This window comes from Daucus carota, chromosome 3 (genome assembly GCF_001625215.2).
Source record: "Daucus carota subsp. sativus chromosome 3, DH1 v3.0, whole genome shotgun sequence".
Classification (NCBI taxonomy): domain Eukaryota; kingdom Viridiplantae; phylum Streptophyta; class Magnoliopsida; order Apiales; family Apiaceae; genus Daucus; species Daucus carota.
Genome location: NC_030383.2, coordinates 52,598,324 through 52,625,370, shown reverse-complemented (window position 1 = coordinate 52,625,370; position 27,047 = coordinate 52,598,324). Strand labels below are relative to the sequence as shown.

The window sequence follows — 27,047 nt, the reverse complement described above, 5'->3', positions numbered from 1 at the left end:
GGTGATGCGCATGGCGACCACCAAGGCATCGTTGTGGGGATGGTGTACCCATCTAGCGTCGTCCTCAGTGAAAGTGATGTCCATAGTCTCCCCTTTGAACGCCCTCGGGGCCCTGGCTGACAGATGATTCACATTAGTAAGGGGGTAGTCCTTTGCCTCCTTGGCGTACCTCTCCATCGCTTTTCAACTACCTCCCCCTATGTAGGGGCCTCCAAATATGCTCCTAATACTACCTTCCCTCACAAACTGGGTATCGTTTGGTTTCTCGTCATCCTTGTCTTCTGGTGACCTCCCCCGGGCGCGCCTTTCCGGCGGGTGATCCATTCTGTATTTCTTTACCCATTCTGTCAAGTAGCCTGCCCTGAGTAGCTCCTCGATTTCTTCTTTAAGGTGCCTGCAATCCGCGGTGTTGTGCCCGGCTGATTCATGGAAGTCACAATACTTCTTTTTGTCTCTGGCAACGTTATAGGGAATAGGCTGCGGCTTTCGGAAAGGGGCCTTATCCTTGGTTACTGCGTATATGTGTTCGGCTGAAGCCACGAGAGGGGTGTACGTGCCTGGTTGTCTTGGGGGACTCCAATTTCTTCTATCGCTCGCCATGTGTATCCTTGCTGGGGAACGGCCGCGCCCTTTTGGTTCCAGGCTAGGGGTATGGTCCTTTCTCTTACCCCTCGACTTAGCAATCTCTTTTTGGTTTTCGGCGAGTGACTGCTCTACCTTCTTGAAGGACTCAGCTGCTGCGTACAGCTCTGACAGGTTGGACGGGTCCTTCCCTTGGAGATGTTTCCAGAAATCAGTACTGACCTTCAAGCCAGTGATAAGGAAATTTTTCAAGGTCTCGTCTGACGCTCCTGTAACTCCCATAGACTCCTGGTTAAATCTCTTGAAATATGCGGTCAGGGACTCGTTGTCCCGCTGCTTGACATTGGCCAAGGTGGTGACCGGTGGAACATATTTGGTTGCGGCCTGAAACTGCGTCATGAACATTCGTTGCATGTCTACCCAAGAAGAGATCACACCTTCCCCTAGTTTCTGAAACCATTGCTGAGCTCTTTCTCTCAGACTTGCCGCAAGGAACCTACACCTTACGAGGTCCGGGATTTGATACAAGTCCATCTCAATGTTGAACCTGATTAGGAATTCTCGGGGGTCCGAATTACCATGGTAGCGAAGGTCTGCGTTCACGTGCCTGAATCCTGTTGGAAGCTAGGCGTCACGAACTGCAGCAGTGAACGGCGAAGGGATGTTTGGTACTACGGTGGAATGTCCAGCTTGTAGGAGGGCAAGTAATTTCTTCAGGTCTTCTCCGTTGATGGCTCCGAGTCCAGGGACGGTTTGCGTAGTCGTTTGGGTAGTAATTGGCGTGGCGACTGTGCTGGCGTTATTGGCCGGGGTAGTGATGGGCGTGGCCGCTGTGTTGGCATTGTTCCCGGGGGTCTGAGTGACGGCCGTGGCAAGGGTCGTCTGAGTACCCGTGGGTGTCGGTTGTGGTTGGGTTGCTGTGGTTTGTTGGTTGGTTATGATGGGAGTGTTTTGCTGAGGATTAGTGATGATAGGGATAGTTTGCTGAGTATTGGCTTGGGGGTTCACGCCCGTATGATCGTGAGGAGTGGTTTGAATGGTCACGCCTGTCTGACCATTAGGTGTAGTTTGTTGAGTGTTGGTCTGAAGGGTCGCGCCCGTCTGGCCATTGGGGGGCGCGAGTCGCGACCTTCTCCGGCCTTGCTGGTTCGGTGTGTGCTGGCTAGACTCACTCTGCGAGGGGAGGTATTCAATTATAGGTGGTCCGCGACCTCTTCCTCCGATCGACGTATGGTCTCTGCCTCTCCCTCTTACTCCCCGGTAGGTTCTGCCAACGCCCGTGTCGCGTCTTTGCTCCGAGGGCGCGCCTTGGGTCCCCTGGCGTCCTCGCTGTTCCTCTCCAGCCAAGTGCACAATCATGGCTAGGCTGTCTTGAGTGATCCCCAGTCTTTCGGCCATCGGTCGGGCGTTTGTGTTCTGATTTCCTATTCCTTGCCTCGGCCCTTCTGGCTGAGTTGATGGTACGGACGCGGTCAAGGGCGCGCCCTGAGTGCCATGAGCCCCGTGATTGACGGTTGTTCCTTGGGGATGATTGGCACCGGGAGTTGCATCTCCATATTCCAACATCCGAGGTGTAGGGCGCCTAAAACGTCTGCGTCCTCTTCTGTCATGGCTCCTAGACTGGTGAGGACGTCTAGGTGCGAGTTCCTCTAGTACGGACTCCAGGGTATTCAACCTTGTGTTGTATCTTGCTTGGTATCGTTCCATTCGGTGAAGGGCACTAAGAAGCTCCGTGTTACTGACCACAACCGGGGGTGGGTTGTTTGGCAAGGTGCGGGGGTCCTGAATGTGCACCGGTGAGTATGCCTCTACTGGTTCATCTTCGACATAGTATTCTCCTTCATACAAATCATCGTCGTGATTGGCCATCTCTTCCTCTTTGAGATTTCACCTGTTGCCCCTCCTTCTAGCGCCAATTTGTTGATAGAGGAATTTGGTGAATCAACAAACGTGGGGTTCGTTGACGGACTTAGGTGTTCTACGGTGATTATATGATGGAAATCCGCTGTGGGCGGTGGTTCTTAGGTGTTTGAGGGTGGCTGAGATCAAGGGAATATATTTCTGCTCTCATTCTCACAACTCTCGATATATCCCCTTGATGTGCCTACGTACCCCTTTATATAGGGGATCAAGTCGTACGTAGTTCTATTGAACCAAGACTCCTAGTTTGATCAGGACTAGGCCTCTTGGGGATAAGACCAACCATGGGTCGGTGACTTATCACTTAGAGTTCTACTCCAGTTAGAAGTATGCCTTGAGGCAATTACCCTAGACTCCTAGTCCAAGTACATCACGGATACGGCATCATCTCCACTATGAGAGATGACACTAACCGCTACTTTTCGTAGCATGGAGGAGACATCGGATAGAGCCGTGACCACTTCTACGAGGCGTAGGGACGTGTCCTTACCCCCTAGTGAAGGTTCTCACTAAGAGGTAAGACCAATGAGGAGCCAAATTACACGATCGTCCCAGTCCCCCAATGAGGGCTAACTCACCAAAATACAGGACCCGGACATATGATCGGCCTTCATGTCACCCCTGAGGGCCTTCTACAATCATGATCACCCCAAGCCCCCGCACGAGGACAACCCGGCAGATAGCAGGATTGGGGATTATAGATCACGCCCGGTCGTAACCCGGGAACTACCAGATGAGCCTGATAACTTCCAGATGAGCCTGGCACTAGTCTTCATATCCCTCGGAAGGGTCGTTATATCCCCCGGAGGGGTAGGTCTTCGTATCCCTCGGAAGGGTCGTCATCGAGACTCACTCATCCTCACACATAATAAGTTTATCTGTGGGCGCGACCACGGAGGGCGCGCCCTTCATCCTCATCATTTATTCCTTTTTACACTTCAGACACGTGACACCCGTTCTTGAGACACAGGGCCGCGCCTCCCGGGATTACCCCGTGGAGGGCGCGCCCTTCTCCATTCCTCCGTGGCCAAAACTGGCCATAACACCAAGTCTTTTGAACATTTGGTTTTAACTGTATATCTAGACTACTTGGGGAATGTTATGTTGGTTCTTTTCGGAGAGAAATGTAATCTTACTTGAATTTAACTATTTAGTTAACATATATCTAATAGAATCATAGGGTGGGTGCTTGGTCACGGTACAGAGCATACAATATCGCATACAATATCATACTAATGTAGAATTAACAGGTGTTGCGCGGCCCTACAAGTGGTATTTGAGCAAGGTTAAGAAGTTGATCCCAGATTGCGGGCTGCAGTTGTGTGATGTGGGGCACTCCAAAACTACGATCGGAGGTCTTGGACGGCTTGCGTCGAAAGTCTTCTTGACTAAAGGGGTCTGACGGCGTATGCCGCAGGATGAGGAACCGATGAGTAGCGGCGGTATAAGGGTCACAAGATTGGTGGTTCTTGGATTGAGGGGAGATTGTGGGTGGGTGTCAACCCAAGTCCCACATTGGAAAGATAAAAACGATTTGTCTTGAATATAAGCAGCCGAACAACTCCATTAGTATAACGTCTTTTGGGAGGAGTAAAAAACAAATTCATGCGGGCTTGGTCACGGTCCAAAACGGATAATATCATACTAATGCGGAGTTAGAAAAAGTCAAGAATATAATGGTACTAAATGAAATTTTCAATTATAATATTTTATTACTCCCTCTGTTTTTAAATATTTGACGTTTGACTTTCCGGCACATAATTCTAAGAGTTTTGACTGTATACTTGAAATTATTATTTTTAAAATTTATTTTCCAAAATAAAAATATTAAATTTATACTTTAATTCACAAAAAAATTAAAAATATTTACTGTAGCTACGCAGTCAATGCACTAAAAAATGTGTGCACAAAAGTAAAACGTCAAGTATTTGAAAATAGAGGGAGTGTATATTAATAATTCTTATACCTAATAAGTTGTTAATACTATCCATATACAAGAATTAAAAATTAATTTATATATAAATTATTTTCAATAAATGATAATATTTATTTTAAAATAAACAAAACAAATAAATTACTTACTCATATTTTAAGAAGAACACAGCCCTAGAAGCAAAAACATACCCTAGTTCTGAATAGAAGCCTCACTCCTATAGTCCTATTACTGTATGTATTTTTGTCATCTCTCTGGAAATAAACCACACTACACTACACTACACTCTAAAAGATAAGACGCAAACTGAGCTGAGCTCAAAGTGTTCTGCTCTCCCTCACAGGTCACAATGCAACTCCTCTTCGTCACCCACATTTTTCTAGTCTCACTCTCAACGCTCACTGTTACTTCAGATCTTAGCACTGACAGAGCAGCTCTTCTGGCTCTGCGCTCAGCTGTTGGCGGCCGTACTCTACTCTGGAACACCACCCAGCTAACCCCATGTCAATGGACTGGCGTTCATTGTGACCAGAACCATGTTGTGGCTCTTCGTCTTCCCGGAGTTTCACTTTCCGGTCAGCTTCCGGTGGGTGTTTTCGGGAACTTGACCAAGCTCAAGACTATTAGTCTTCGCTACAATGCGCTTACCGGAGAGCTTCCGGAGGATCTTAAGGAGTGTAGGGTGCTGAGGAATGTTTATTTGCAGGGAAATGGATTTTCCGGCGAGTTGCCGGAATTTCTGTTTGGGCTTGGGAGTGTTGTGAGGTTAAATTTGGGGGAGAATAATTTTTCTGGGGAGATTTCAGATGGGTTTAATAGGATGACCCGGTTGAGGACTTTGTATCTTGAGAGGAATATGTTTTCGGGTTCAATTCCGGATCTTGGGAAATTGAGGCCTCATTTGGAACAGTTTAATGTTTCGTTTAATCGGCTTAACGGCTCGATTCCGGAGAGTTTAAGGGAAATGCCTCTGAGTTCTTTTCTTGGGAATAATTTGTGTGGTAGTCCTTTGAAAGAGTCTTGTGTGGGTAGTAAGAATGGGAGCAATGTAGATGGTGCTCTTGCGGGGATTGTGATGGGAAATGACAAGAAGGATGATAATGGGGGTTTATCGGGTGGTGCTATAGCGGGTATTGTGATTGGTTCTGTGTTTGCAGTTTTGTTGCTTCTTCTGGTTTTGTTTGTTTTTTGTCGAAAGAAGAGGAGTAAGAAGACTAGTTATGGTGATGTTGTGACAGTTAAGGAGAGTCGGGAGGCGGTGGATGTGAAAAATGGTGAGACTGATGGTGGGAAAGGGGATGGGGCTTCGGTTGCTGCAACGAGTATGAGTATGGGAGAAGTGGAGAGTGGGAATGGGGGGAAGAAGCTGGTGTTTTTTGAGAATAGTGTGAGGAAGGATAAGGTGTTTGGTTTGGATGATTTGTTGAGGGCTTCTGCCGAGGTTTTGGGTAAAGGGACGTTTGGGACAGCGTATAAGGCTGTTTTGGAGGGAGGGATTGTAGTGACTGTCAAGAGGTTAAAGGATGTGATTATTTCCGAGCAAGAGTTTAAGGAGAAGATTGAAGCAATTGGAGCTATGGATCATGAGAATTTGGTTCCTCTTAAGGCTTATTATTATAGTGTCGATGAGAAGCTTCTAGTGTACGATTATATGTCGATGGGGAGTCTATCTGCAAGTCTTCATGGTGAGAATTCCTTTATTTAATTAAGACACTTCTTTGGCTATACTGTGCTTATTAGTAATAGTTAAGTTCTTTACATATTTGAACTTCTCACTTGCACTTCATTACTACGAAAAGAGATGTAGGAGCATATATGTTTGATAATCACCTGACGACCAAACACATAATTTGTTTTCATTGAAACTGGATATCGTTGATGGCCTATCTCTAATCTGTAATTTGTTTTAGAGGTAAAATTGAAGACATGTTATTGCATTGCTTTCAATTGAAAGCCTGTCTAATGCACAGTCTTCACCTTTGTGGCTCTTTTTGATATGGTGTTGCAAATTATAATTTCCTTCGCAAGTTTTCTGTTACTTTGACTGATCTTTTGTAATTCTTTCGTCTTAGGCTTAACAGCTTCCATTCTTGTCAATTATGTTGATGAGAGTCCGTTTTTAACATAGTAAACTAAAGTTTTTCCTTTTACACCCGACTAATTTTGTACTTGTAAGCTTTGCTACTTGTTACTTGTTAAGGCAAGTATGGTGTATTCGTGACTTCATTTGTGTACTTATTGTTTTATTTTTTTAATTGAATTTTATTAATTGGTAATTGCACTATATTGGAATTTTTGGTAATCATAAGCCCTATAAATTCCCAATGCTATTGAATATTACATAAGCTTAACATTTAGTATTAATTACCTCCTCTTGCAAAACCTTTTCAGGAAACAAAGGAGCTGGTAGGACTCCTTTAAATTGGGAATTCAGGTCTAAGATTGCTCTCGGAGCTGCCCGAGGCATTGAATACCTGCATTCTCAAGGTCCCGATATCTCCCATGGCAACATTAAATCATCAAACATCCTCATCACCCAGTCCAACGATTCTTGTATCTCAGATTTTGGACTAGCCCGCCTTGTCGGAGCCTCAGCCAGTCCCACCCGTATTGCTGGTTATCGGGCCCCTGAGGTAACCGACTCTCACAAAGTCTCTCAGAAGGCTGATGTGTATAGCTTTGGTGTATTACTTCTGGAACTTCTAACTGGAAAAGCTCCCACTCACACCCTCTTAAATGAAGAAGGTGTAGATCTTCCTAGATGGGTACAATCAACAGTTAGAGAGGAATGGACTGCAGAAATATTTGATATTGAGCTCCTCAGATCCCAGGACAGCGAAGAAAAAATGGTTCAGTTATTGCAGCTAGCGATAGATTGTGCAGCCCAGTTTCCTGATCAGCGGCCTACAATGTCAGAAGTTACCAAGCAGATTGAGGCGCTATGTCAAACACAGGTTCTTGAGACTCAAAATCCAGAGCCTTGATCTTTTAGGCTTTTGTAGGAATCAGTCTACGGGATTTGTTCCATCTCAAGGCATGTCGCCATTTTCATTGAGAGTAAATCTATCAGTTATGTACTTGTCTTTGCGTTAAGTAGTAGCATACCTTTTGTGTATTTAACCTTAGGTTTCATTTATTTTAAGGTCTATGGTCTTCATTGTAAGAGTAGTATGTTCTGAATGAATCATGATCATAGTTAATTTTATCACTAGTTTCCAATCGGTGACATAAATAAACTCATGGATACATGTTAATTTTCTCTTATCATTGTGTGATAAAAAAATATTTTCTCTATAAAACTTGTCACCTAACTTACAAATGTTCTAGCTCAATTCAGTCTACACATCTCTTCATCTCCCACTACGACCCGCCCCGAGATAGAGAAAAGAAAGCTTCACAGAGATGGATTTCAATTTTCATATAATGAAAAGAAAAAAGCTTCAACAGTTATGCAAGAAACACAAGGTGCCTGCTAATCTCACCAACTTGCAGATGGCTGACAAGCTTTCATCTTTGTTCAAGGTATAAAATGTGATTAAGAACCGGTCCATCTGAAATCTTAAGGTGTTAGAGGAAGGTTTAAATGGATCTTATGCTATATTTCAACCTGGCTCTATACCATGTTGAAAACCATTCTATCTAAAATTTTATGGTGTTAAACGAAGGCCTCAAATGGATATTATGTTATATTTCAACACCTACACCCCATTCTTTCAATAGTTTAGTTTCTTTTATGATTTTATTTTTATTTATATTATAGGTTGAGGAAAAGGGGAAGGTGGTGAGCAAGCAAGGCCATGTTTGAAGAGATGTTCAAGCGAAGATAAAGATATAAATGATGGTTGGCATAAGGAAGAAAAGAAGGTGAGTTTTAGTCCAGAGAATGAAGTGTTTGAGCTTGGTGAATATAAGATAGTTGAACATTATCAAATGAGGTGAGTGAACAAGGGCAAGGCATTTCAGATGGTTTTGAAATCCACCAACCAATCTTAACTACATGCTTGCCTCATCTGATGCTCACTGCTCAGAAGAAAAATCTGTCCATAAGGATATGCAAGAGGATGTATTGGGTAACTAAGCAAAGAAGTGAAGTGTTATTAACCTTGGTGGGATGGGTGAAAACATAGCCCAGATTTTGTGGTTTCAGTCTACTGTTCTTGAAATGAAAATGCACTTGTAAACTACACTACTCACTACAGTAGTAGTTTTGCTCCAAACGAGTTCAAAAAAAAGTTGGGTTTGTTTACCGCTCTGTTACTGTTGCTGTTCAGTGTCTTAAAGAAAATTTGGTTTACTTAGTGAAAAGAAAAAAACAACTTACAAATGTTCTAGATATTGAAATACATGTAACCATTCTTAGGATTTAAAGATGTCGGAGGTTTCTCTAAAAAGGATTCATACGATATATTGTGGGTGATTTGTAAGACTCGCATCGATTCTGGGATGACGGTGGATATCGCAAAAACTCACCTTTCACAACAAAAATTTGTTCATCTTTTGGGAGTCTTTGTTGCTCCAATATCAGTCAATATAATTGATAATTCTGAAGGTCAGCTACAAATGATGCTTATGTGAAGGTGAATTATGATGCTACCAGTTTCATAGGTGATGTAGGTTGGATGGCTTGATATGTCATTGTATTACTTTTTAGATTAAAAAATTTAAATATTCTATGTGTTAACGACTATTTGTTTAGCTCGTTTTTTGTTTGAGTAAGATTGTAGTTGACAGTTCGGGTTTTGTCCGACTGAGTTCCGATGAGTTATTTTTGTTAATAAAATCATTTGTTTGTCAAAAAAAAAAAGATGCGCATAAGAGTAGTGCTGTGAGCTTTTCTATACCTTTCTTATATATTGAAAATTCATGTTTCATCGTCATAAAAATATTGAATTATAATATTATTTTAAGATATAATTTTAAAATATTATCTGTACAATTTTCTTATTTCAATATTAAAAATATTTATATGTAAAAATAACATAATAACTAATAACACTGTGTTTTATTTTTATTTTTATATATTCAAAAGTTTCTTTATAATTTTTGTTAATTCAATATCTAATTAAAATATTTATATTTAAAAATAATATAATGAACAATTAATATAAATATGTGTGTGTCATGTGATATAATTGCATGTATGTGACCATTAATTAGTATATCATTATGAAAGTATTAGTATACCATATTATCTAAAAATGTTTATTATTATGTGATATGCACCTTTAAAATTAGTGATATATAGTTTTTTCAAACATATGTAATATTGTAATATACATTTGATATTTGTTCAATACTTTATTCTATGTTTTATATTAAATGCATCGTGTGTTTTTATTATATATAATTTTTTAATTTAAACTCAAAGCATGCTAGTATTAATTAGTTAATTCTTATTTTAAAGTACATTATATTTTACTTATATTTTATAAGACATTCTTTGAATACTTCTTTTTATCAAAATAAAATATATTTTTTAAAATAACCTTTTTATTGTTTAATGAAAATTTGTCAAATATTATTCAATTTTTATTTAATAAAATGCTATCATTTTTTATTTATCATTTAATAGTTATAAATAAATTAAATAATAAATATTATCTTACATATGGTTTACATATAATTATTTTAAATTGTAAATCCAATTTCATATAGTCAATAATATTATAAAATTAATAAAATATTAATAAATGACCGCAGTGATCAGAAGAATTATCTTAGAGTCAGCAGAGCATTTACTGTAAATTTAGTAGTAGTTGAAATTACTCGAGTAACCCTGCAAACTCGAAAACCATAGAAGGGGTCTGTTGGGAATAAACCCTAGCTTCATCTCTCCAAATCTGTTCCTCACCGCAATGCCGACTGTGAGCGTTGGAAGAGACCTCTTATTCAAAGCTCTCGGACGACCTTACAGTACGATTTTGAATTAAATCTTTCATTTTACAAACTTAATTCATCATTATAACTTTAATTCGTTTTTCTTTTTTAAAATTCAGCTGAAGAAGAGTTTGATAATTTGTGCTTCCAGTTCGGTATAGAGCTCGATGACGTGGTGAGTATTGTATGGTTACTTTAGATCTTGTATGTATATGTTGAGTTACTTGTATGTATAAGTTTGTTGATTGTGCAAGTGCTAATGGTAATCAGGTTTATGTTTGTTTGTATTTTGTAATTGATGGTGTGAGGTGTGTGTAGACAACCGAGAAGGCGATAATTAGAAAAGAAAAGCATATAGATGACCAAGTTGCGGATAATGATGAAGAGGTCATTTACAAAATTGAGATTCCGGCTAATAGGTAGTTACTTTGTTCTTGGTGAACAACAAGTGGATGGACTGTGGAACTTGTAATTAGGCGTGTAATGAGGATTTTTTTCAATGGTGTGCAGATATGATTTACTTTGTCTTGAGGGAATTGTGCAATCTCTTCGGATATTTACTGGACTTGATCCGATACCTGTGTATAGGGTTCGTGAGCCTATACGTAAGGAATCTATGCTTAAGATGCATGTCAAACCAAAGGTTTGTTTTCTTATGATGAAAATGTTGTTTCTAGGTTTTTCTAAAGTTTGATTTCCTTTACTATTATATTCTTTTTGTTGCAGACTGCTGAGATTCGCCCGTATATTGTTTGTGCTGTTTTGAGAGGTATAACATTTGATGAAGCAAGATATAATAGCTTTATCGATCTTCAAGACAGGCTTCACCAGAACATTTGCCGGTAGGTCATCAGTTTTACACTCAATGTGGGTTGATCAGATCATTTTATCTGCTTTCAGGAGGCTGAATCTTCTGATATTGCATCTTGTCACACTTAACTTCGCATCTCAGTAATATGATCAACATTATCAAGTAATATGATAAAGGAATCACTTACATTAGCTGTATCACTTGGATTATTTGTGAAGAGGTTTTTGTGATCAGGAGTTGCATAGGGATTTAAACTGATATATTCCAAAGATGGCCTAAATATAAGGATTACCAATAATTAAAATTGATGGGTTTTATAAAGAAATCATATTCGGGTTTTTAATCTATTGACCTCTAGAATATGTCCTGCTGGTTGTTTTAGTAATTCTTTTGCTCGACTTGAATATATTCGTGTTGGTCACTAGAAGAGAAATCAGTGAGTTGAGAACTGAGTAAAGCATGTCGCATCTTAACTAGTGATAATGCTAAAGGTTCCATACTCTCTGCATTGATATTTTTTTTTGGACTTCATTTCTAGGCGGAGAACCCTGGTTGCTATTGGGACACATGACTTGGATACGATAGAAGGGCCTTTCACATATGAGGTAAGTATTGGCACTTCATACTTTTGGTGAAGTTGTTAAACCAGTTAGTATTCGGCAAATCAGAACGTTACCACTTCAAATATTTTTAGATTTGAAAGCAGGTTTTGGCCTTTTATGTTTCACTAAAGTATCTGTTGAAGTTATTACACAATGAAATGATTATTGCATTTGTTGTATTCTAATTTATCTCTGTATTTTTCGTAGGCTTTATCACCTACAGATATAAACTTTGTCCCACTGAAACAGGTAATTTGTTTTTATTTTTACATTAAGTAACATGTAGTGTTTAAAATTAATGTTTCCAGTTCTCATTAGACTAGTGTATTATTTTAGTCCAGTGTCTTGGTGATGACTTTGGATATCAAGTTTTTGTATAATTCCGGACACTTATTATTGTTATTATTATTATCATTATTATCATTCCAACTGCAAAATCAGCCAACGTGTCCTATGCTTAGCAATTAGTTAAAAAAAAATTGCATTTCTGTTTAGAAATGACATGATTTGATCAATCAACTTCTTGTTGGAAATAACAATTGGCAGTAATTCTTTTGTTCTTTGACTTTTCAATTGTCTTTACTTTGTGTCTTCATAATCCCCCCATAACTTCAGATGGATTGCTATAATAATGATTTTAATCTTATTTTGATTGTAGGAGAGAAGCTTCAGAGCGGATGAGCTGATGAAGTTTTACGAAGTAAGCAATTACTCATCTTTCTCATTTGTTTCGGACCATACACTGTTTGCACTTGGTACTCTGTGGTTTAAAAATTATTGTGCCATAGACACTTCTCTAATGCACCCTACCTTTTTTTTTTTTTTTTAATATTTTACCTTGTTATGTATTTTGACTAAACAAGCTGATAGTGTTTTGTTTGTGATTTGTCAGTCAGATTTGAAGTTGAAAAAATTCTTGCATATAATTGCAGAATCACCAGTGTTCCCTGTCATTTATGACCGCAAGAGGTATTTGTGTAGTTAATATCATATGCTTCTTTATTAGAAGTAATCTGAGGCTGCTTACATCGAGTTCAAATGGTATATAGACCTGTATAGTTATTAGTGAATTGAGTCAGTTTTTAGATGTTTGTTAGTTGGGGCTCTACGATTTCCCCCCGTATTTGCAAGCTTTTACTGTTGTGGGCACCAGTTAATCTGTCTTTGTTCTCCACCTATGGACTTGCTCTAAACTGCTTGCACTGGATCAGATAATTTAAGCTCACTTTTATTAAATTTGTTGGTGTATGTTATAAAAATGCCATTAATGCCTCTGAAAGAGTACGCAGCTGATGGTTTATTGGTGTATTGAGATAATATGGATTTTTGTTCCAGAACTGTGCTATCTTTGCCGCCAATTATAAATGGTGCACATTCGGCCATTACCTTAAAGACCAAGAATGTGTTCATTGAATGCACAGCCACTGATTTGACGAAAGCCAAAATCGTTCTGAACACAATGGTAGGAACATAATGGGTTGTACTGTGAATCAGTTTTTATAACCTTCACAAATTGCTAGGTATTTTTTTATATGTTTTTCTTTCAATTTTGTAGGTGACCATGTTTTCTCTGTACTGTGATAACAAGTTTGAGGCTGAACCAGTTGAAGTAATATACCCTGATGGAAAATCACATATTTATCCTGATCTTTCATCTTACAATATGGAAGTGCCGCTATCGTACATTACTGGCTTATTAGGAGTCTCGTTGGAAGCCGGCAAGGTGTTCTATTCTATTCGCTAAATACTTTTAAGTACGTAATGCTTTATTAAATATTTTTTATTGTGTGAACTGTGAATGTTTGCTGTTTGGGTCAAACATGCCAGCTATTTCAAACTTCTTTGGCTAAATTTGATGACATCTGAAGCTTCTATGAGAATTACTACCGGAATTCATTTTAAATCTTAAATTGGTTTTGTTCCCCATTCTGATATACTCCGTACTAGATTTTTCTGAAGTTCTTGGAATTGTATGTTGCCCTTGGAAAAGAACTCAACTCAAAATTGAGGTTAAAGGGAAAAACAAATTTGCTAGGAGTAGGCAGAACTTAGGAAGTAGAATCGCTCATTCAGAGGAAGATTTTGTACTAAAAGAACATAGGTGACATTATTTATATGAACATTAATGGATTCTTGAGACTCGGGGTTAGATTATAAGAACATTATAAAGAAGCTAGTATTACACTTGTTGCAGCTTTTATAGAGGTTGCCTAAGTTGATAGATAAAATTGTCAGATAAATCTGAATCACTTTCAAAACTAAAACTCCCTTTCAGATGTTTTTGTACATTAATTTATCTGGAGAACAGGAATGTGTGTGCTGTGTTGTGGTTCAGTGATGTTTCATTGATTTGAATAAAGAGTCCATCTCTGGCCTTTGTGGGGTGTTCCAGCCATCAGTGATGCTGGGCAGCTTAGTCGTAGACACTTATTCTTATTATACTTAAATTAAGTAAGATTAAGTGTTCGGTAAATGTACTTGGTAAAGGAAGTGAACCTATATGCTGGGGTCCTAATGTTGTTGGCCCTAAAAAAAATATTTTAAAGATAATATCTACTGACATCAGATATATTTTTTTGGCCCTTTAGGAATAGTTTGTAAAGATAATATATATTTTCATGAGAATATTATAATTATGTTATGTCAGAACTGGACGTTCCTGAATGAGTTTTCTGAATGTTTCTGTGGTTTTTTATAGGTTGAACTGCAGAAATAGCATATAAGAGATAGATATGGCAGATAATAGGTAGAAATCCGAGAGAGTAGGGCAGAATTTAAATAGAAATTGAGTAAGAACAGAGTTGTAGATAGAAGTTTCTAGAGAAAAACTGTAGAGAGTAGGCAGAGAAGAGATGGTGGAACAAAGTTCCCTTTTCTGTTATTTCATCAAGCATAATCCATCTATTACAGGCATTTATAGACCTGGACTATTAACTCCTGAAAAGAGTCAAGTGCCCGTACTCCTATTGTACTACTACTATTCTATTATTACCTAGCAATATTAAAACATGATCCTGACAAGTTATTATCTATTTGGATGATATTTTGTTGATATATAACTTCTGAGTTGCTGAAAACAGAAGATGAAATTAAAACTTATTTTACATGACGTGGATCATAGTATCAACTTTTATATAAGAAATACTAAACTAAAACAAGTTACTTCCAATACGAAGCAAGATAATTTAAAAAAGGACCTCTTACTAAATCCTGACTTTAAGGTGTATTTTCAACTAAATAACTTTTTACTTATTATCCTAAGACAAAAGTTTGAAACTGAACCTGAAGTTCACCAACTTTACGGAAAGGCAAGCACCCTTGTCGTCATTAGTCTTTGTTAGCCATTGTATAATAAAATAAGTTTGTATGATAAGTGGGCGGTGGGAGAACTCTTCAAACCTAAGAAGCAGGCTGGCCTCTTATGTTTTTTATGCTCCTTTTTTGTTTAATCTTTGTTTTAATCCTGTTTCTGTGATCATTATAGAACTCCTTTGAATCTCATGACTTGTATGAATTTCAGGTTGCTGGTTTATTAAATAAAATGCAGTTACATGCTGAGCCCCATGCCTTGCCAAATGGTGATCACACGTTCAATGTATCAGTTCCGCCTACAAGGAGTGATGTGCTTCATCCCTGTGATGTTGCGGAGGTATTAGGCTGATTAACATGTTAACTCTTTATACATCTGTATTATGTATGCTTATAAATTAATAATGCTAGGTAGGGCTAATAGTTACGATGTACTGAATACTGATCATTTTGATGGTTGATCTTTTTTATCAAGGATGTTGCCATAGCTTATGGTTTCAATGAAATTCCCACACGGAAGCTTCCATCTTTGAAGCCTTTGGCTCTGAATCAGTTTAGTGACCTTATTAGAACGGAGGTAATTTCCAAGCAAACATTGAAATGATAACTAGCTTATGCCTATGTTTTGAACTGCGAAATGGAAGCAATTATTGTAGGGTTTGATTACAATTCTTTATAGTCTACTGAATCTGATTGGCATTCTAGTGAGTATTCACAATTGGAGGGATATATGATACCTCTGCATTTAATGTTATTTGTATATTGTCATGCTTTATAGTGTTGGCTGACTTCTACCTTCTTTTGTTAGATTGCGATGAGTGGTTATACAGAGGTATTGACATTTATATTGTGTTCTTACAAAGAGAATTTTGCAATGCTAAACCGTAAAGATGATAAATCGAAGGCAGTGGAAATTGGGAATCCCCGATCTTCTGATTTCGAGGTGGGTTATTTTTTTTAGGACGTAGTAGTACAATAGTATGTGGTTGTCTTAATGTTATTAACTATATACTTTGTATGCTTATTAATCAATTGTGAATTATTTTAACCCCCCCCTGTAGCAACTTCACAATCTGCAAAATTACCACTTAACATAAAATTTGTGCTTACAGATAACCTGCAACAACCATAGAAGTTAGTGATACTTGATTGATTTCCGTTGTGACTTAGCTGGGTAGTTTTGGATATAATAATGGCTCATAATTGTGAACAATCCTTATGGTCTGTTGTACAGATAGAAAAATGTATATCTTTTGTTTCAGACACTATTGTTTCTTGAAATCGTACCTAAATGGAGACCGTGGAGAGCACTTGATCTTGGTCATTCATGTATTCACCCGTGTTCTTCATTTCCTTGTAATCAAGGGGCTATTAAAAGTTTAACATATAATTCATGGGATCTTTTAGTCTCTGATCTCCGCCACCTTTAATTTCACAGAACCTCTGGATCTCATGCATATTCAATCCAAGAATTTGTCTGTACATGACATTCTTGAGATTATTCAATTACATGAGTGCTAGTGGTGCCAAGGTCACGTTTTTATTTCAAACATCAGTTTGGACTTTGTGTTTAATATTGTTCATGAAGGAGACTAAAGAGAAAAAAAGAGACGCGCATTTCAGCTTTTATCCATGATCTCCAGTGGTGTGATTCTAGATTTCAAGTAATCATGTAGCTCTGCTATTTAGTAATAATCAAGTATTTTTGGCTTTGAATGGATATTTGCTGTAGGCTGTTCGAACTACTCTGATGCCTGGCTTATTGAAAATTGTTGGACAAAACAAAGACCATCCTAAGCCTATAAAGGTGTGTTTACTTCTCAAAGAATATTGGTTCTCTTTCAATGGGCAAGTTAGTATATAACTTTTAACTAAATTGTAGATATTCGAAGTGGGTGATATAGCAGTTCTGGATGAATCAAAGGATGTTGGTGCCACAAATCGTCGTCAACTGGCAGCTCTATATTGTGGTGCCACCTCAGGATTTGAGGTATATATTTTCTGGCTAGAATCTGATATAATCTGCTTGTTCAATGTTTTATATCTCTGTACTTTGCTATTAGCTATAAGTGTATGGAATGACACACGATTCAACTAGAGTATGTTAGATTTCTGTGTAGATTTTTTTATTCAATAAACTGTGTACATCAGGAGACAAGGTTGTGATTAGGGGTATTTTACATCCTTTTCCTTTTTCCCTGCGGTTACATAAATACTTTCCTGGCACACCAACTGTTAAGCTAAATCATATTTTTTTTTCCCATTGTTACCTAACCTTTTTTATCCGTTGTGCTGTGCTGCTAATCAGCTAATTCATGGCCTACTGGATAGAGTTATGGAAGTAACTGGAACGTCATTCGTGAAATCTAAGGACACAACCGGCTATTATATAGAATGCTCATCTGTATGTTGCATTTATATAAGTTTCTGTTGATTTAATCCTCTATAAAAATTTAAAATAATCTACTTATCATCTAATGATCATTTGATATATGTAAAGGAACCTGAATTTTTACCTGGTAGACAAGCAAGTATCATCTACAAAGGGAAGCATATTGGTAATTTCGGCATTGTTCACCCAGAGGTACGTAAAAGTTGTTCCCCAGATGTAGAACTCATTATATGGTTGCTGATCTAATAGAAGAGTCAGTTACATTATATGTTTACATGAAAGGGTGTGATAGCTAGTTTTGTTCTGTTTTGCCGGATCACTTCCTCCATAAATCAACATTTTGAGCAAGACTACTAAAAATATAGGAATATTGAATTAAATCTATATATTGTTGACAATTGATTTGTCTATTCACTTTTGAAAAATGTGTCACTATACATGCCATTAAAACAATAGAGGAATATTTTGGGCATGCTTTTATAGTATACTTTTAGCCCCTTGTTCGATGATAAGTCTATTGCTGAACAAATTTTGTAAATCTTCTTACTGTAAAGATGAAACATTGCCTGGCTGATATTTCCAAACTGTTTTCCAGGTCTTGCGCAATTTTGATATCCCTGATACATGCTCCTTCTTGGAACTTAGTATAGAGCACTTCTTGTAGATGGGATCTACGTTATGTTTATGCTCTCCTAACATATGAGCACTCATACACACTGGTAAAGTTTTCCGCTTCCAATTTGAGCACATAAGACTGAACTGTAACCATCAATGGTGTAATATAGATTTGCTTTCTGTTGCTCAATATAATTTTGTAAAATTGATTTGTTCGATTGTATACAATCTTGGAGTATGGTTACGTGAAAAACAAACAGAGGTTGCAGTTGCCATTCCTTGTTTAGACAAAGGGACTTTGTAGTTTGTGCTAACAACTATTTTTTTAATTAGACGATTGAATTTTGTGTGTTCGAATCTTATTAATAATAATGTTCATTGCATGCACAAATTTTTTTATTAATTCAAATTTTCCATCTAAATAAAAGGTAACTGTTAATATGTGTATATATATACAGGGGCTTACTCCACTAGAAACTAAATTAGCTTAGAAACTAGAAACTAGTGGCTGATCAATTTTTTATCACTATTTTAAACTGCAAATATCACTCGTTTGTACATCACAAATCACTATTTCTTATACAAGAAATCTCAGAAATATAGATATATAAATATACATATATACTACATATATATATCATCATCATCTTCACTCATACCACTCGTTTATATGCTATTTATCACTATTTTATGCAGTTAAATTAGGAATTTTTATTGTTGATAATTGAGAAACTTTACTTATGTTTGCTAGTAGTTATCGATTATTGATGATCAATTATAGTTGTAGGAGATCTATGATGGTAAAAAAAAATGATGAGATGAGGTGTGGTGGTGGTAAGAGCAACTCCAACCCAACACAAAAACACTAAAATGGTGTCACTTTTGGTGTAGAAGTTACTCTAATGCAACACCAAAATGGTGTTAAAATTACACCAAATGAATTGGTTGACACCAAATTTGGTGTCAAGTGTTCATTTGGTGTAATTTTCACACCAAATTTGGAGTTTTTAAAAATGTCTACTATACCCTCACACTTATGAGACAAAACAAATTTATTTCTTCCATGTCCCATTATACTTAATTTATTTTTTTTTCAATCATAATCATTATAAATTTTCTTCCTTTACTATTTAACTCACATTTTTTTATTTATTCCAAAATTTCAATAAATTTATATTCTTGTATAAAAAATTAAATAATTAAGTTGTTCTCTTGAATTGGTTGATGAATATATAATTATTTGAGATTCTTGTTTAGTTAACTTGTTAAAATTCTATGTTAAGCAATGATATTGATAAATATTGATATAAATAACTTAAAAAGTGAAGAATATTCCATTTTATGTGTAAAAAGATTCTTTTTGGTGTAGGATACGGTGTTGATGGGTTGGAGTGAAATTTTGAAATGGTGTAATTTTCACACCAAAATGATGTTAAAATTACACCATTTTGGTGTTATGGGTTGGAGATGGTCTAAATAATCAGTAGTAATGGCAAGTTATGATGACAAGCGGTGGTAGGTCAATTGTTGGTATAGGTGACCGCGGTAGCAGTGGAATGAGTTGATAATGATGCCCGAAGGGCGGAGGTGCATCAATGTGGTATGAGTGAAGATGATGATGATATATGTTGTATATATGTATATTTATATATCTATATTTCTGAGAATTCTTGTATAGGAAATAGTTATTTGTGATGTACAAACGAGTGATATTTGCAGTTAAAAAAAGTGATAAAAAATTAGTCAAATACTAGTTTCTAGTTTCTAAGCTAATTTAGTTTCTAGTGGAGTAAGCTCACACATATAGTGGAGTAAGCATGCGCCACCCTCCACCCACACACAAACCACAAAGATCCTTAAATAAATTTAAGTGCATTTTTTCCTATGAAAAATCTTTCATTAAATGTCATTAATACATACTATAAATAAAAAATATAGAGATTATGTTAAAAAAATACAACTCCAAAGATATATCTCTTATTTGTAAGGATCACCAACCTTGTCATTGATTATATTTGTCGAGTATCTACATGTTTGTAAAAAAACAGTAAGAAAATTTATCACATTTACTATCGGAGTGAAATGACATTTTATTTATAACTGATTTTCAAAAATATGTTAGCGTGTATATCCGCACACATTCGAAAGATCTTTATATAAATATAAGTGTCTTTCTATACATATTAAGTATTATTTTTTATTTGGAAAATTAAAAATTTTGATTGATGAAAATTTTTGTGCATGGATGAACCATCATTGATATTTTTAAGAAGATTTAGACAAATAAATATCATATAATTAAGAAACGATTACGAGACCGTTTGAGTGAGTTTAAAATAAGTGTTTCTTGTTTGAAGTGAAAAACTGAAGTAAAAGTTAGAAGCGAGCTAAGACTTACAAGTGACTAAAAGATTTGGGTAAGAAATAAATGTCATGAAACAAAAGATAGTGTGCTTGTTTGGCAATACAGTAGAAGTACTTCTTTTCCAAAAAAATTGGCTTTTACTTTTTCTTGATCCATTTGTGTAAAAAGGTAAAAATACTTTTTAGAAGTTACGAATGTTAGCTTTTTTTGAGCGCTTCTATTTCTTTCCAAATACTTATTCACTTATAAGTCTTAATTTGATTTCAACTTCTACTCCACTTTTTTACTTTAACGAAGAAGCACTTATTTTAAACTTAAACTCACCCAAACGGCTCCAATATTCTAGACTTTTTGTAATTACTTCTTGATTTTTTATACAAATAGTACGAATAAGCGCTTCTAACTTGTAAATCCAGAAGCCAAATTTTTACGGGGGTGTATTCGATTGGGATTTTAATGGATTGTTTTTAGTCTATGGATTTTAATGGATTGTGTGTGATTTTGATTTTGTGCGGATTCTTGATAAAATGTCGCAGAGTTTATAGGATTTAAGCACAATGCTTCAAAATCCCATTGATTTTGGTGGGATTTCAAAAAACTTAAAATACACTGAAAAATGCCACAAAATCCATCATTTTATGAAATGCAAAAAAATCCATCAGCATTTGAATACCATCAGATTTTAATGGATTTTAAAGAATCCCAATTGAATACCACCGGATTTTAAATCATAATTTAAAATCTCAATTGAATACCACCGGATTTTGTAGCATAATTTAAAATCCCAATTGAATACCTCAAGATTTTAATGGATTTGAAACAATCCCAAACGAATACCCTCGGATTTCATGAATGCAAAAAAATGCTTTAAAATCCCAATCCAATACACCCCTATTAATCATAGCCAAACAACCCCCGTTATTATGACACCCGAGGACCGATAAAGGATGGGTAAATTTTGTAATATTTGAGTTTAAGGTTGTAAATATGGGTATTGCTATTACAGAGTAAATCAAGAAGTTAATTGCGAAAAACGAGGGAGTTTGAAAATTTGAAATATGGAAAGCCGAAAGAAATGGGGTTTTTAAGAAAGAAAACCAATATGTTTTCTCTCTTTTATGTACAAACAGCTCTTTGATGAATTGAAGTCGCGCTGTTCTTTACTTCTTTCTGGTAATCTCTTCCTTCTTACTTTACTTTGTACTAGTATGAATCATCGTCGTCGTCGTCTATTTAGCTGTTATACCTGTTGCTTATACTTGTCAAAACTTATCTGTAGATTACTCCACTCACCATTTTTACTCTTCTTTATATCATGTTAATTATCATCAAATGTATTATTTGGTTCTGCTTTCTTTGTGCTTGGGTGGTTGTGTTTCATATGTGTTTTTTCTTAAGATTGTTTTTCAATATATGCTCATTGCACACTTGTTTTATAAGGCCTACTATTTCTGGGCTGTCGGGTGAATATCTGACGGTCAGAATTATAACAATTTTTTAAACGTGTAGTCATTCAGCCCTAGAAAATGTTAGACGGATTGTTGATTATATTGTAACTGACACACTTTTATTGCCAATAAACAATGGGGGCTCTAGGGCTTCAATTGAATTTATTGACAAAGTTAGCTAGACTGAATGGAGTGCAATAGAGATGAAGCTGAAAGGGCTAAACAAATTGCGGAGAAGAAGTTTCTGGCAAAAGATGTGGCGGGGGCTAAAAAATTTGCAAGCAAGGCTTGGAGTCTGTATCCCTGTATTGATGGGATTTCCCAGTTGTTGGCAACAATTGATGTGTTTGTTTATGCAGATAACAAAATTAATGGGGAAATAGATTGGTATGGGGTACTTGGTGTGAATCCACTGGATGACGAAGATGTTATAAGGAAGAAGTACAGGAAGCTGGTTCTCATGCTCCATCCTGATAAAAACAAAGCAAATGGAGCTAATGAGGCATTTCTTCTTGTATCCCAGGCTTGGGATTTGTTATCTGATAAAACGAGAAGGTCAGCTTACGACAGTCTCACTAGTCCTCACAGATTCCAGCATAATGTTCAACCTCAGTGTAATGGTTCAGCGACACCAGCAGCAGAGCAGAATGGTTTTCACAGTTCTGCAGAATGGTTTTCAGATGTAAAAGTTCCAAACTGGAACAGTGGTCCTGTTCATTCGGATTTTCATAAAAAGAAAACTGCTTCTCATGATTCTCCAAAACCACCTAATTTTCACAGTTCTGGAGAATGGTTTTCAGATGTAAAAGTTCCAAACTGGAACAGTGGTTCTGTTCATTCGGATTTTCATAAAAAGAAAACGGCTTCTCATGATCCTCCAAAACCACCTAATGTTCCCCCGGCTTCTAAGAAAGAAAAAAGTGCAGTTCCCCCTTCATCTCACAAACAAAAACCAGCTAATGCCTCTGATCCTCCAGCTCGTGAATATAAACCTAAAACAGTACCTCCCTCATTCCATAAACATAATCGACGTACTGCTCCTCCTGCTTCTTCCTACAAAGAGAAAACATCCACCTTTCCTCCATCTCCTAAGCATAAATCAAGTAAAATGCCTGGCTCGTATCATGAACAGAAGCCACAAAAGGTTCCTGTCGCCCCTCAGAAACCAAACCACGGGCCTCATCCACCTCAAGAGCGAAAAAACACTGCAAGTTGCTTGTCTACGTGTCATGGATGCAAGAATCAATATTACTGTCCAAGAATATATATCAATCAGGATTTGCTCTGCCGTGATTGCTTTAATGAAGTCTTCCATGGAAGAAAACCTTGTTAAAGCTTTGACATCCAAAGACTCAAGGTTCTGGAAATTCCTCAAATGGGATAGCCAATTTGTGATTTCGCACTCTTTTGTTACTGTTTATTAAGATTAACAGTAAGCTTTTGACATTGCAAGACTTGGATAATCGGATTATCTTTCCTTTCATGTTCTGTATGAATATTGTTCAGTATTAGCTCCTAGATTGGAGAACTTTGTGATTTAACTGTCTTACTGTTTATCGATCAAATTATTGTAAGATAAAAAATGCATCTTTACAAGCTAAACATGATACACAGAAACCACTGCCTAGATTATGAATGAACACCTCTAAAGATACATCAGATGTAATTTCCATGTTTAAGATGTTACTGTATCATGGTTTAAAATCCCTAAAATTACATTATATTCAAGTATTAGTAAAGTTTTCCTTCTTTTTTTTCCATCCGTTCTGCTTCAGATAGAAGGACAAATGATTTATGAGAAAAAAAGAAAGAACTTGATGATGATGAATATATTTATTTACTTCAAGACATTGTATTATCAGAAGATACCTTGATCTTACATTTAAGATCATAGTTTCTTGTTTCTGTTATATGGCTAGGGATGTTGAGTGCCAGCTTGATAGGTTTTACCCTTCATTGACTTGTTCTAATGTGATAAGAAAATTAAGGAAACAAATACTATGATTTATAGTTAACAGAAATACACGACAGACTTCATTTTCTAACATTCTTGGAGTAGAACCTGAGAACAACATAAAAAAGGAGGCGATAAAGTACACCCCAAGCCAGCAAAATGCCAATATCATACCAGATGTTCTCTTTTGTGATACCCATGGAGAAGAGAACATCTTCTCCTATCAGTGTACAGTTCTGAAAAATTCCAGAGGCGGTGTGCGCTGAGCTGATATTCACTTGGCCTAGAGGACCAGGTGAGAGATCTCCAGCATCACCATTGTAACATTTTTCATTTTTGAATTCGTTTATGAGTAACGCCTCAAATGGATATGTGATTGCAGAAATGTAATGCAGCCACCTCCAGTAGATGGGAATGTGAGTCACCTTCAAGAAAAACCCGCAAGTCAAGAAAAAGAGAGCAGTGGTGGCAATGACAACGGCATATCCAGTGATGTAACTTGGAACAAGAGCGCTAACTAGCATCACATATGCATTGGTCGTGATGAGGGACGAGAAAAGAATGATCCAGAATCTGAGAAGATTGCTGCGGAGATCAAGTATGAACTGGGTGATTGCTGCAAATGTAAAGGCCTGAATAGCAAAAAATGGGAGGTAAACAACGAGGGAAGAGATGACATAAGAAGAAGCTCGATAAGAATTATGGGAGGTTTCGCGGATAAAGATGAATCTTTCTTGTATAAAAGTAGGGACTGCATCATTAGAGGAAAAGAATACTAGGCAAACTGCAAAGATGTAGAAGTTAAGAAGGCGATTGATGGTTTTGAAGTCGAGATCATGCAAGTTTTTGAATAAGGAGGCGAGAACAAGGCCCATGACAGCCAGAACAATCTCCCGGGAGAGAAAAAGTTCAGGAGTTCGGACCACGTTGAGTGCTGTGCGCCATGAGAGGACTGCTACTTCACGGAGCCATGGATTGGCAAACTTAGGCCCATGATTTGCTGGTTCATCAAGCACTTGCATCTCAAACTGCTCATAAGAAACTGAGTAAGGCTCTGCTGTTGATGGGCTGAAAACTACTGGGACCTGTGATTGGGGACGACTTTGTTGAGGCGTTGAAAATCGGCTTCTTGCACCAGAAACAGGTGTTATTCCAGGTGTTCGTCCGGGAGTTCTTGCTGGGGTCCATGATGGCTGACGATGAGGGGTTCCCTTTACTCCATGGTAGATCCAGACTGAGAAGTCTGAGTAGAATTGAGAGGCTAAGCGTGGATTATAGACGCCACTACTCTGCATATGCATTGGTGTTTTGACAGTTTTACTACGTTCCAGGGAATTGTCAAAATCATCATCATCGTCGTCGTCGTCATCATCATAGTTAAATGCTCTCCCAGATTCTGTTCTAGTTGTCGATTTTCCAGCTGTAAATTGATGGCTACGGAGGCTGATGTGTTTGGGGCCGGAGGTCTTCCCTCGTGGTGTTTTAGGTGTCTTTGGTGTCCTCTGAACCGGAGTTTGTGCCTCTTGATCAGGTTTAATACCATCACATTGGTATAAAACAAGTGGATCAAGCCCTACAGTTGATTCATCATATTCTTTTATCACATCAAGGAGGTACTCTAAGCTGTTCTCACTTTCTGGAATTGGCCTTCCAAATCCCGAGAGATGAGCAGGAAGAGCCGTTGGGATTCCCATATATATAAGCCTTCCCCTAATCAGTCAAATGGTTTCTAGCTTATTACATGATTGTTAATTTGGAATTAAAAGTTGCAGAGGTTAAATACGTACCTAGCCAGGACAGTGATGCGGTCCAAAAGCATTTGAATCCTGAAAGAAGGCTGGTGGATTGTCATTAGGACGATGCTACCACTTCTAGCAATGTCCTTCACTTTCTCTACAACGCTGAAAGCACTCGTGGAATCAAGACCAGAAGTTGGTTCATCCAGGAACAGCAAAGATGGTTTGTGGATTATGTCGATTCCTATGGAGACCCTACGTCGCTCACCACCTGACACTCCTCTTCTCCCTTCATCACCAATGTAGGTATGTGCTGAACTCTGCATCCAGATAAATATACACGTGATTTTACAGTATAGTATATAATAGCAATGCACCTAGCTATTTTGTCTCAAAGAGAAACAAAGTAAATGTAGGATGATTTTATGTACCGTTAAACCAAGTTGGTCAAGAAGCTCATAGACTCTTGTCTTCTTCTCAGACCTCGAAATGGAAGGGGGAAGCCTGACCTCAGCCGCAAACATGAATGTCTCATAAACCGTCAGCATTGCAAAGAGCTGGTCATCTTGCATGACATAGGACGAAATCATCTTCATGTAGCTCGTCGATACCTGTGAGTGACAAGGGATAACACATTATATTTATTCACCTTGTGTTTTGGGGCATCCTTATGTAAAATATACCGACATATTTGTGATCTAAACAGATAGAAAAAGACTAACCGGTCTGCCCTCAATTCTGACAGATCCCTCGAGGCTCCCCTGATGAATCCTCCCAGCCAAAGCATCAAGAAAAGTTGATTTCCCAGCTCCACTAGGCCCCATAATGGCCATGACTTCCCCTCTCAAGGCCTGTCCAGAGATATCGTTCAGAAGGAACGATTCTTTGTTGATCCACACACCATCCTTCTTAACCTTCTTGATTACACTATAAGATAGGTTGTTGAACTCAAGCCCTTGCCCAGCTACCAACTTTCGAGTCTTGTTTCTGACTAAATTTTTCTTCACCTTTGACTGGTCCATGTCTAGCAGACTCTCCAGGCTCTTGGTGTTTGTCCTGACAAATTTCGCCATGTTGAGATGCTCTGCTACTCCCTTAGCTGGAGTAGCTTAAAAGCTCAAATCTATATGTGTATTGAGCTAACTCTACTGATGGGGTTTTTCAGCAAAGACAATAAAAGATGATTGCAGATTTTAAAGGGGTGAAGAAACAGAGAAGGCCTTTACTGGGCTGGACGGCAAGATTGAGAGGGACTCAGTCTCTTCTGCTTGTCATTTGCTTTGTGTTCATCGTTAGATTTTTGGATATATATATTGGAAATGTTATTTGTCTTTTTGGATTTGTTTATATATCATGAACTCATGTTGGTTATTGGCTTATTGCATTGTAAATAAGCTCCGTGAAAATTAGTCCCAGAATGGGTACATGTACGCACACCCGGACCATAAACAATATGTTTCTACAAGTATTACTTCAACAAAAACAAATATTCGCACGGCCCGA

General features: G+C 37.5%; 5 protein-coding genes across 5 annotated transcripts; 3 read left to right on the top strand and 2 right to left on the bottom strand.

Annotated features, from left to right (window-relative positions):
- Positions 1 to 183: 183 nt before the first annotated feature.
- LOC108212671 (uncharacterized) lies at positions 184 to 1,116 on the bottom strand. The gene has a single exon (XM_017384391.1). The coding sequence runs from the start codon at positions 1,114 to 1,116 to the stop codon at positions 184 to 186; it is 933 nt and encodes a 310-aa protein (XP_017239880.1).
- Positions 1,117 to 4,644: 3,528 nt separating this feature from the next.
- Positions 4,645 to 7,643, top strand: LOC108210505 (probable inactive receptor kinase At1g48480). The gene is made up of 2 exons (XM_017381828.2): positions 4,645 to 6,120; positions 6,827 to 7,643. The coding sequence occupies exons 1-2, from the start codon at positions 4,785 to 4,787 to the stop codon at positions 7,417 to 7,419; spliced, it is 1,929 nt and encodes a 642-aa protein (XP_017237317.1). The 5' UTR covers positions 4,645 to 4,784; the 3' UTR covers positions 7,420 to 7,643.
- Positions 7,644 to 10,190: 2,547 nt separating this feature from the next.
- Positions 10,191 to 18,392, top strand: LOC108215156 (phenylalanine--tRNA ligase beta subunit, cytoplasmic). Its single transcript, XM_017387522.2, has 19 exons — positions 10,191 to 10,348; positions 10,432 to 10,487; positions 10,631 to 10,731; positions 10,823 to 10,955; positions 11,039 to 11,154; positions 11,662 to 11,728; positions 11,933 to 11,974; positions 12,384 to 12,425; positions 12,618 to 12,694; positions 13,061 to 13,187; positions 13,281 to 13,448; positions 15,246 to 15,374; positions 15,510 to 15,611; positions 15,843 to 15,977; positions 16,767 to 16,841; positions 16,917 to 17,024; positions 17,343 to 17,438; positions 17,535 to 17,618; positions 18,022 to 18,392. Exons 1-19 carry the CDS (start codon positions 10,291 to 10,293, stop codon positions 18,088 to 18,090), a joined length of 1,785 nt encoding a protein of 594 aa, XP_017243011.1. The 5' UTR covers positions 10,191 to 10,290; the 3' UTR covers positions 18,091 to 18,392.
- Positions 18,393 to 21,374: 2,982 nt separating this feature from the next.
- On the top strand, positions 21,375 to 23,468 carry LOC108213367 (uncharacterized). Its single transcript, XM_017385155.2, has 2 exons — positions 21,375 to 21,579; positions 22,003 to 23,468. The coding sequence occupies exon 2, from the start codon at positions 22,042 to 22,044 to the stop codon at positions 23,185 to 23,187; it is 1,146 nt and encodes a 381-aa protein (XP_017240644.1). The 5' UTR covers positions 21,375 to 21,579; positions 22,003 to 22,041; the 3' UTR covers positions 23,188 to 23,468.
- A 369-nt stretch (positions 23,469 to 23,837) lies between these two features.
- LOC108213758 (ABC transporter G family member STR) lies at positions 23,838 to 26,829 on the bottom strand. Its single transcript, XM_017385547.2, has 4 exons — positions 26,267 to 26,829; positions 25,976 to 26,155; positions 25,596 to 25,864; positions 23,838 to 25,518 (listed from the first exon to the last, which is right to left on the bottom strand). Exons 1-4 carry the CDS (start codon positions 26,615 to 26,617, stop codon positions 23,889 to 23,891), a joined length of 2,430 nt encoding a protein of 809 aa, XP_017241036.1. The 5' UTR covers positions 26,618 to 26,829; the 3' UTR covers positions 23,838 to 23,888.
- Positions 26,830 to 27,047: the final 218 nt, after the last annotated feature.

Coding starts and splice junctions, on each gene's coding strand:
- LOC108212671 (XM_017384391.1), bottom strand. CDS start 1,116: ATGGACTTGTATCAAATCCCGGACCTCGTAAGGTGTAGGTTCCTTGCG.
- LOC108210505 (XM_017381828.2), top strand. CDS start 4,785: ATGCAACTCCTCTTCGTCACCCACATTTTTCTAGTCTCACTCTCAACG. Junction 6,121..6,826: donor TCTATCTGCAAGTCTTCATG/GTGAGAATTCCT, acceptor AAACCTTTTCAG/GAAACAAAGGAGCTGGTAGG.
- LOC108215156 (XM_017387522.2), top strand. CDS start 10,291: ATGCCGACTGTGAGCGTTGGAAGAGACCTCTTATTCAAAGCTCTCGGA. Junction 15,978..16,766: donor CCCGATCTTCTGATTTCGAG/GTGGGTTATTTT, acceptor TATTTGCTGTAG/GCTGTTCGAACTACTCTGAT. Junction 17,619..18,021: donor TCGGCATTGTTCACCCAGAG/GTACGTAAAAGT, acceptor ACTGTTTTCCAG/GTCTTGCGCAATTTTGATAT.
- LOC108213367 (XM_017385155.2), top strand. CDS start 22,042: ATGGAGTGCAATAGAGATGAAGCTGAAAGGGCTAAACAAATTGCGGAG.
- LOC108213758 (XM_017385547.2), bottom strand. CDS start 26,617: ATGGCGAAATTTGTCAGGACAAACACCAAGAGCCTGGAGAGTCTGCTA. Junction 26,156..26,266: donor TCAGAATTGAGGGCAGACCG/GTTAGTCTTTTT, acceptor TGTCACTCACAG/GTATCGACGAGCTACATGAA. Junction 25,865..25,975: donor TTGACCAACTTGGTTTAACG/GTACATAAAATC, acceptor ATCTGGATGCAG/AGTTCAGCACATACCTACAT.